Here is a 9,279-nt window from a genome sequence, read left to right as displayed (position 1 = left end):
GTATGATAGGACTTGATGTTTTTGCGGCACTACATTTCACGCAATGTGTATGTATATGTATGTAGAATGTATTGCAAATGTATTTGTTAATGTTGGCATGTGTCTTCAAAAGGAAATACGAGGTCAAGACGCTGAACGAGTACTTCTTCTCCTTTTACTTCATTAGTAATTTATTAATTTCACTTGAGCACAATGTTGAATTGGGAACTTGCGCTGTTTACCAGAGTCTTGCTTGATCCTTGCTCCTTTAATGGCGAAAGGTCAAGCAAGAAAATCTAGTTTGCCAACTCAAACATCAAGTGGCTCCAGTGTTGCTGTAATATAATGACACTATCTTACAGTAAATAGGTAGCCCTATTTGTTTTCCTTTGTAATGAACATTTGGCCTCTATTCTGAACACAGCTCACCATGGTAGGCACTGATGTGCAGGCCCGTGCAGAGACGTAGGAGCGGCAGGTGCTGGGGGCGCGGGGGGGGGGACTGAGGAAGTGAATATGAATATGCATATCTTGCCCAGAAAACGCGTTACCTTGATGCCCAGTTTGTTGTTTAGAAAACAAAACAAACATAATGCAATATTTATTGTGCAATTCAACGATTTGTGCTTTACATCACAGACATTCATTAGACTTTTGTATAGTTAGTGGGGAATGTCAGTACGAGCCGTCCCTCCTTGGTCCATCCTTGAGCAACAATGCTTAACATTCCAAGCGGGGCAGGCAATTTGTGGAATAATAAATCAGTCGGCATAACACATAATACAAAAGAAAATAACTTCACACTGCGGCCCGTTGTGACTGAGCGGCTACAACCCAACAATTTAAAGTACAGACGCCAAACAGAAGCCCGACCACGGCGTCAGCGCTTTATTCAAAAGCTGATACACGGTATCTCGCTTGTTACTCCAGAACGATGTCTCCGCTGGGGAAAAAAACAACAACCAGCGCCTTCTTGTTCTGGTTAAACAAACAGCGGCTGAGAGTAATGATGCTGCGACGTGAAAAGTGGCTGGCGTCGCAAACGTAAGGTCGGGGACCCGCTCGGCGCTGAGCAAACAATGAGCCGCCAGACCCGCCTGTCCCTCCCGCTATCACCCCGGCTGTATCTCGGAGTCTTAGCCTGAACAAACAGCGGCGTTTTAACTCCACTTCACTGTTTCCACGCAGTGCCGCTCGGGCGGGGAAAGAATAGTTAAGGCTTACGGACGAGGATAGGCCGGGAAGGTGTGTCCTGGTTTAACCATTAAACCCTGGTTCTATCATTTTGGAGTTTCACTGCCGACCACCCCAGATCTCTCCCTGGCCACATGAGCCACCGCACGCCTTGGTTTGTGTTGTCTCCACTTTTCGTCGTACCGAATAACCATGCTGGGAATCGTTTTATTTCTGCTTTGCTCTGCGTCCATCATGGCACAGCCTGACTGTGAATCAGGTAAATAGTAAATCCTTTCATTCGTTAGCTTGAATAATGACTTAATTCCGTTTTTTTTAAATGGAACTGTATGTATGTTTGAACCACAATACAGCATCTAATCTACAGTTAAATAGAAATGAAGTGGGGGGGGGGGGGGGGGGGGCAGAGTTGGTGTGGTTTACCAATTACAACTAATTTGGAATGAAGCCAGTTTTTGAGAACACCAAAACAAAACCAGAGTCTGCTAGGCCAGTAGGCCTCATTCCACTGGCATATGGTTCAAAAATAATAAAAGTTGTTCTCGTCCATTTGGAAGCCTCCTGAACTATATATGTATATATATATATATATATATATATAATTCACAGTAACTACATTTTTCCCAATTGAATTTAGACAATAAGCAGGAAATGGTTAGACTTCTGCAGTTGAAAACACATGACCTTGAGTGAACATTAGTAAACGTTATTTCACTTCCTCTCAGATTACAACTTATATTTGACGAAAAAACACGTCCAATTCTGTGGCGACACCAACTGTGTGTTGTTTTTGTAGGTGCGTCAGAGAGCACACTAGTCCGACTCAGCATCAAAACCGCCTTGGGAGATAAAGCTGTAAGTATACAGTATATTTATATTTAAATACAATGTGTATATATATATATTTTATACTGTCTCATGTATATTTTAATATAAATCAATCAATAAATAAATAAACAAAAAAATAAAAAAATAATAACAATAATATATAAATAAATGAATATACATGAGACACATTTATATTCACAGCAATATATCCAATAGTATCCCTTTTATACTCAACGGTATGTTTATTTTGTCTACCTAATCCATTTTCTTTTCCTACTACTATCAACCGGTTGGATCACTCTGTAATCCTGGAGCTATTGCAAAGGGAGCTACATGAAAACCTACGGTTCTTAATGTTGTTTTACAGTATGAGTGGAATGAGAACGAAATGTTCCTTTTTCGAGCAACTCTGGCTTTTGCCATGAGGAGGTACTACAACACTGAGGCATTCAAGTAAGAAGCATTCTAACGTTCTTGAGAACAAATCACTCTAACACCACAAAAATATCTGATATCTCCCCATCTCTAATCTCTATTACTATTAGCAATGAATTATAATCGCCTTTACTGTCATTTCCTCAGCGTGTCCAGCATTCTTGTGTGTAAACAGTCACCAAGGGTGTCCTTCCTGTTTGTGGTAGTTTCACCGCAAGACGCTATGACCCTTGTTGACAAGGAGAACGTGGAGAACGCTATAAGGTAATAATACAATACTGTATTGATTTGGAGAGGGAGATTGAGATATTACAACCAGTTTTGTAATAACCTTTTAATAAACCTTTTTTTATGTATCAGTCGAAGTCGAGTCTATCAAGTGGGGTAAAGGACAAGGTCACCATACTTTGGTATAAAATAAAGTTAAGATTGAATAAAGATTTAAAACGTCAACATTTTGTTTGGCACTTAAATAAGGTCACTGAGATTGGTGCAACTGTTTTTCATGCAATTATCTTTTAAAATAGTCATTCCCTGAAGTGTAACGTAACGTATATCAAAGTATAAGTAGTGCATATATGCTGTTGTGAATGCAATAATAACAATGAATCAAACATTTGTTACCCTCCTGTAAAATTCCAAAAATGTCCATTTTGCATTAAGCCATCGATGTGATGATTCCTATTCATGGCAGTGGTAGAAGCGGTATCACATGCTATAGAGACTTCATTTACTCAAATATGACAAATAAGACTCAATGAAATGCCTGAATTTGTGAGATGGGAACCAGTGATGACCTCATCGAAATTAAAGACATTTGAACTCACAAACAGTGTAAAAAGTATCAACCTATAATAAGAATTTATATGTCGTTTCCTTCTCAATCTGGACTTTCCATTTGCCCGCCAGGCTGTCCAGGCACCGCATCAACAGCGCCTTCCTGCTCACAGACAGCACACTGGAGTTCGAGGGCGTCTCTCCCACCTTCGCCGCTCCCTTCAACCCCGACACCCCGCCGTGGCTCATCGTGTTCGGGGTGGTCATCGGCGCGGTCTGCGCTGGCATCATCTTCCTGCTCGTTTCATCTCTGCTCCAAAAGAGACGGTGAGGCTTTCCAGATGCAGCAAATTGAGTCGTGTCGATTTTCTGATTTCCCATGATCGAAACATGTTCGTGATGCTGTTTGCTCTCGTGCCTGGGACTCTAGCAAAAACAACGAGAAGGTGGATGAGGAAGACGACGATGAGGACGATGAAGAGAAGCAGGGGAAAGCAGCAGAGAACGGTATTCAGTGCCAGAGTCTAGATGGTGTTTACAACACTGGCTTCTTGGAGGACGAGCGACTGACGAAGATGTAAAACTTTGTGAAACCTGCAGTTGGGTTCACATGAGGGTACAAGATTTAAATATCCCTCAGGAGGTTTATTTTTATCTTTATTTTTCTTCTAAACTGGTATTTTCTTTGTTTTTCCTTTGGTTTGGAAGAGTACAGACGTAGTTTCGACTACTAATCAGTGCTTTGTGAATTCATGAATCCATGTTTTCAGAGGTTGTTGTTTTTCTTTTGAGCTTAGTATTTAAAGTCAGGTGCTGTCCCATTCCAAGCAACTTGATTGGACGTGACGAGACCTGGTGGATGATTTTCTGATGTAAACAGTCCCTGAAAACCCCGAATTAAAGATTCATCAAAATGCTGTGTAGTTCTGATTGCACCGATACAAATAAGACAGAGCTTTTGGAAGTGCTTTTTTAACTATCATGACTGAATATTTTTTTAATTACTAATTTATTTTACTGCTAAATGTCATACACAAAGGATGATTGTATTTTGTTTTATTGCATGATGACTAGCTTGAAATGTGTATAAAGTGCTCTATTGCTGTGGGCGGAAATGGAATAAATTGCAGCGTCTTGCACATTGTTACTGAATAAAATCAATAAATTTGTTTTTTTCTTTCACAGTGTTCTTGACTTGATTTATCAGGCGCACAGAATATTAAACTAATTTCATGAGGTTTAACAGATATTTCAGCATCAGAAACTTTGGCTGAGGTCCCCCCCGAAAAGTGATGTACAGGTTTAAATGCTACATTCGTGGTAAGCACAATAACGCCTTTTGGGGGCGGAGGGAGGAAATCACATACCAACTCATGTACCAGGTATGTGTGTGAGCCATCCCGACTCAAATAAGGATTCACAGAAGGTCTGTAAATCCATTTCAATCCTCAAAACCTGTTTCCACAGCTTATTTCTACATAATGTGCTCAACCACCTGCTCGTCCACGTGACTCACGGAAGGAGCATTGGAGCCTCAAACACATAAAACACGGTTCTAACGAGGGTTCAGTGGGTTCAGCGGTTGTTGTGGCCAAACACTTTTAGCCCGAAAAATGCCAAGAAGAATTAGAAGTCCAAACAATAACAACAGGGGTCCAGCCTGCCGGGCTTTTGCTGATCTGCTCCTAATAATAATAATATTCATAATCATGAACATAATAACCTTTATTTTTGTAGCACCTTTCATAAACAACATGCAACTCAAAGTGCCTTGCATTATGGCACGGTGGCGCGGTGCAGGGCACTGCTGCCTCGCAGCAAGAAGGTCCGGGTCTGATTCCCGCCGCGCTCCGGGCGGGTTATCTCCCAAATAGGAGCCTTTCTGTGTGGAGTTTGCCTGTTCTCCCGGTGCTCACATGGGGTTTCCTCCACCTACCATCAGTAAGGACCCCCCCCCCCCCAAAACAAAACATGCACACATGGTCTGACCGGCAATGGACACTTGGTACCTGGGAGCGCGTGTGTGTGTGTGTGTGTGTGTGTGTGTGTATGCACGTGTTGTAGTGTGGTGTGTTGCGTGACAATGAAAGATTCTTAGCAACAGGAAAAGAACCTGACCCCTGCTTAATGACACTCCGAGCGGCATCTTGTGGTCGTTTAATGTAATGCATACTGTTGAGTTCCCCGGAGCCGAAGTCACATGGAAAGCGCCGCATGACCCGGAAACTCGAATTTCTTTTTGAACGGTAGCATAGTCACCAAGTCCACTGTCTCATAGACGTGACTTTATTGTTCGTTATCTGATTTTCAGAAGTTAACGCGTAGGACTACGATCGTAGGAGATACCGGCTATTGCTAATCCAACGTCTGCTCCAATTATGCACAAACCGAAACTGGTCGTGTTCGACCTGGGTGAGTATGCTTTAATGTCTCGTAATCGTCACGGTTTTCCACGTCGGGTATCACAGCGAGAAGGTCCGTGTTTTGCTTGTGTCCCACTTTTCTCCCAGACTACACTCTCTGGCCCTTCTGGGTGGACACGCACGTCGAAGCGCCTTTCCACAAAGATAAGACGTAAGAACGGTTCGAATTATGTAAACTCATATTTCGTCGTTCGTGTGCTTGTCACATAGTATAATTCAAATAAGAAAGCAAACTTCACTTTAATAGAACGTCTTGGTCGTGGTCCAGAGCGCTGCTGACGTCACGACTGACGCATGACGTCAGCAGAGCCCTCCTGTGTCAAGCACGCACTCCGTCACATTCAGCTCTTGTGGTGCTCATCAGTAATACAAGTGATGCACGGACACGTATTTATATATAATTGTATTATTTATTCCTTTATTTTGTATCCCTGCTACTGACTTGATGGCTGGGTGGGTGTGGGTTTGAGTCCCGCCATGTTTGAGTGTCTAGGACTGTTTTTAAATGTTATTATGTTTTGAGCTTTTCATTTCTGTGTTTGTTCTTCTTTCCTGTTATGTCTTTCGTGCCTTATCTGAAGCTGTTTGAATTGCCCCCTGTGCACAGAATATGCAATAAAAACAGCAACATACAAACACCCTCTCCTTGCCTTGAATGATTACTCGTTTTTATGCAGCTCGTGGCTTCGGTTGCCGTACAGTTGGCACCCGTGGCAGTGGTGACAGGATTTACAGACGTGCGGCCGATGACTTTATTTATTTCTGTTTTACAGGGGAGCGGTGGTGGACGCAGGGGGACGGCGGGTGTCTTTTTATGAGGACACAGTGGAAATCCTGGCATCTCTTCACAGCCAGGGCATCAAAATAGGGGTCGCTTCACGGTCAGCAAACAAGAAATCGGGGGCTGTTTTGCTCTGCTTTATGCCTTAGCGAGGCTGTTGTGTCACTGCTAAAGTGGCTTACTGTTTCTTAAATTGATAGGAGGATGTCTTGGCTGTCTATGGCTGTAAAAGGCCGTGACGTGTCACCCTTTTTCTCCCCCCCCATTTTCAGCACCGGGGAGGTACGCGGGGCTAATCAGCTCTTGTCCCTTTTCAAGCTGAACCAGTACATCTCCTTCAAAGAAATATACCCCGGTTCCAAGGTCCCTCATTTTAAGAAGTAAGGGTTAAATATCTTTGAATGAAGTCTGACCGCAGTTTTTTGTACTTTGTTTAGTTCTGTAACATGGTGGAAAAAGTTCGGCCTCACATTGTGAAATCTGTAAAACCAGAGCGAAAAGTCAAGAAGGCAGGAAACATCTTCATAACAGTTCTGTTCTTCTCTTTAAAACTACAATTCTCCAATAGTAATGCCTTTATACCCGAGGCTGTTCCTTTTCCCAGTGAATTGTATTTGTTTTGTTTTCTGGCCACGATATTGATCACATTTTTTGAGCGTCGCATCGATCGCTTCACGTCACTGCCTCTTAAATCGCAGCATCGAGCCAACTCATCACGGCCCCGGTTGTTGTGGAATAACAATGGCGCTGTTGTGCTTCCCCCAGGCTCCAGGCTGACAGCGGAGTCCAGTACAGTGACATGATGTTCTTTGATGATGAGCAGAGAAATATCTCCGACATCAGTCGGCTTGGTAAGTACTTCAGACATCAATGGAAACATATTTCCTCAGACTGCCTACCTTGGCGGAGGCTGTCCTTCTTTTGTTGAAGGATGAGCTGTTGTTCTGTCATTCAGAGATGGAATCAGCATAATTTAAGTTTAAGGTTGAAGACATGGTAATGGAGTGATTTGTTGCGTTTTTCTTTGTTTTGGTTTCGGCCGCGTGTCACGCCTCTCTCAGGGGGAAAAGTTTCAAGAATTCCCTACATAATAACTCCTCTCGCATTGTATTGCCCACGTTCACCAACGTTGCTTATCAATTCCAAAAAAAATACATGTTGTTAAGTCGTCGTGTTATTGCTTAGCAGGCAATTTCCAAAAAAGCAATATGAGCAGCCGTGGTTAACAATGGAGTGCAATGTTGCCGGTCTTAGGGTGAGGTGGATAATGAAACGCAATCATGGTTACATTAACTGGCAAATTGAACTTCAACTCGTAAACTTGGGGTAATATAATGGGTTCTATTATTTGTTCCTGTAGCTCCACTGAACAGCCTATCTGTTAATGGCTCTAAGTACAATGGCTGCAAAGAGCTTTTTGGTTGATATTAAAAAAAAAATGCACACATTCATGCACACATGCATTCATACGGAGGTGAAATAGTCTCAATACCTCCCAGGCGGCTGAGGGTGTGATTGCTGATCGGCGTGTGAGATGCTACTCCCTTTTAACCCCGAATCACAGGTGTCCACTGTGTGCTGGTCCGTAATGGAGTGACTTTGAAACTGGTAAATGACGAGGTCGCCAGCTTTTCCTCGAGAAGCCGCACGTGACGGCGGCTCTACGGGGATCACATTCATCCTGCACGGGAGTATGGCGCCAGAGACCGGTCTCACGGTGACACGGATGCTGTTCACCTGCATAACTTTTGGTGGCCTTGTTGTACTGTCAACTGAAAATACATACGGCGTCTGCACATATTTAGTGTTGAATCTGCTTGCTCATTTTATTGACTTCAAACATATTTTTACTTGTTTTTTTATTTATTTTTACGTTTTAGTTCATGTATTGTAATTAAGCCTAGTTCTATGTTAGACCTGTTTTCTATCTTTACTTCTTTTAAGCAATATCATGTTTCTTTACACACTCCTGCAGTGTGTAGTGGTACCAACTACATTGTGTTGAAGGTGTACAGTACCTTGACATGAGGACTAAACCATTAAACGCTGCATTAGTTTGAAGAATGAATTGTCATCAGTTGTTTACTGCCAATTACGAGCCCCGAACGCAAACCATCGTCCAACACCAGCACAGATCGAATCGAATATATTTATTGTGAACAGCATAGACTTTGACTGTTCGGTCTCCCTAGAGTATAATGATTGACAGAGACCATTTTCTCCATTAGAGAGGTTGGTGTAAAATGAGGCCTGTCGAGTCGAGGCCTGTTATATCTGACATGTTGGATAAAGCTCAGGGTCAAATTTTTGTAGTGAATTCAGTACTGATACTTTATTTCAGCCAATAGCAGAGCATGTTCGTATTTCTAATAATTTGTGTTTTGTGCTTTTCCTTTCATATGTATTTTCTTTCAACTGTATTTTATGTACTTCCTCCATGTGGTTAAAAATGTATCTGTCAAATTTTAGATGGAAAAATTTTAATTCTCAGTAGGATGATGGTTTTAATAATCTTTAAATTGACCATTGTTATAAGTGAGATTAGCAAGAAAGTGACAAATTAAAGCGGCAGTCATTGTGGGAATATACAATATTCAATTTGTTAATGTGCTCAAGTCAAATAAATACCTTAAAAAAAATGTTAATAAATCAATAAATACCCCAATAAAAAAACAAGTTTTGAAATTTGTTTGGAACCAAGTTGTTTGCAGACGATAACTTGTCAAACTGTTTAACGTCAACTGTTTTCTCTCTGTTTGCTATTTGCATTATTATATGCAGTTTGCAAGTGCTGAAAGTAAATGTGGTGACAGATCAATAAAGGCAAAATCACAAGTGATTTTTTTATTAGATAAATGATTG

At 41.8% G+C, this 9,279-nt stretch overlaps 2 protein-coding genes across 2 annotated transcripts; both read left to right on the top strand.

The window, feature by feature from the left end:
• Positions 1-1,407: 1,407 nt before the first annotated feature.
• cltrn (collectrin, amino acid transport regulator) lies at positions 1,408-3,794 on the top strand (the record flags this gene model as incomplete). The annotated part of the gene is made up of 6 exons (XM_079997496.1): positions 1,408-1,432; positions 1,970-2,028; positions 2,369-2,454; positions 2,584-2,700; positions 3,346-3,540; positions 3,644-3,794. The coding sequence occupies 6 exons, from the start codon at positions 1,408-1,410 to the stop codon at positions 3,792-3,794; spliced, it is 633 nt and encodes a 210-aa protein (XP_079853622.1).
• A 1,617-nt stretch (positions 3,795-5,411) lies between these two features.
• Positions 5,412-9,150, top strand: mdp1 (magnesium dependent phosphatase 1). Its single transcript, XM_080010613.1, has 6 exons — positions 5,412-5,625; positions 5,724-5,787; positions 6,410-6,517; positions 6,690-6,797; positions 7,183-7,268; positions 7,982-9,150. Exons 1-6 carry the CDS (start codon positions 5,592-5,594, stop codon positions 8,068-8,070), a joined length of 489 nt encoding a protein of 162 aa, XP_079866739.1. The 5' UTR covers positions 5,412-5,591; the 3' UTR covers positions 8,071-9,150.
• The last annotated feature ends 129 nt before the right edge of the window (positions 9,151-9,279 follow it).

Source organism: Zeus faber (assembly GCF_960531495.2).
Source record: "Zeus faber genome assembly, chromosome: 1".
Classification (NCBI taxonomy): Eukaryota; Metazoa; Chordata; class Actinopteri; order Zeiformes; family Zeidae; genus Zeus; species Zeus faber.
The sequence above is the reverse complement of the archived record's forward strand: the minus strand, read 5'-3'. Positions and strand labels throughout refer to the sequence as shown.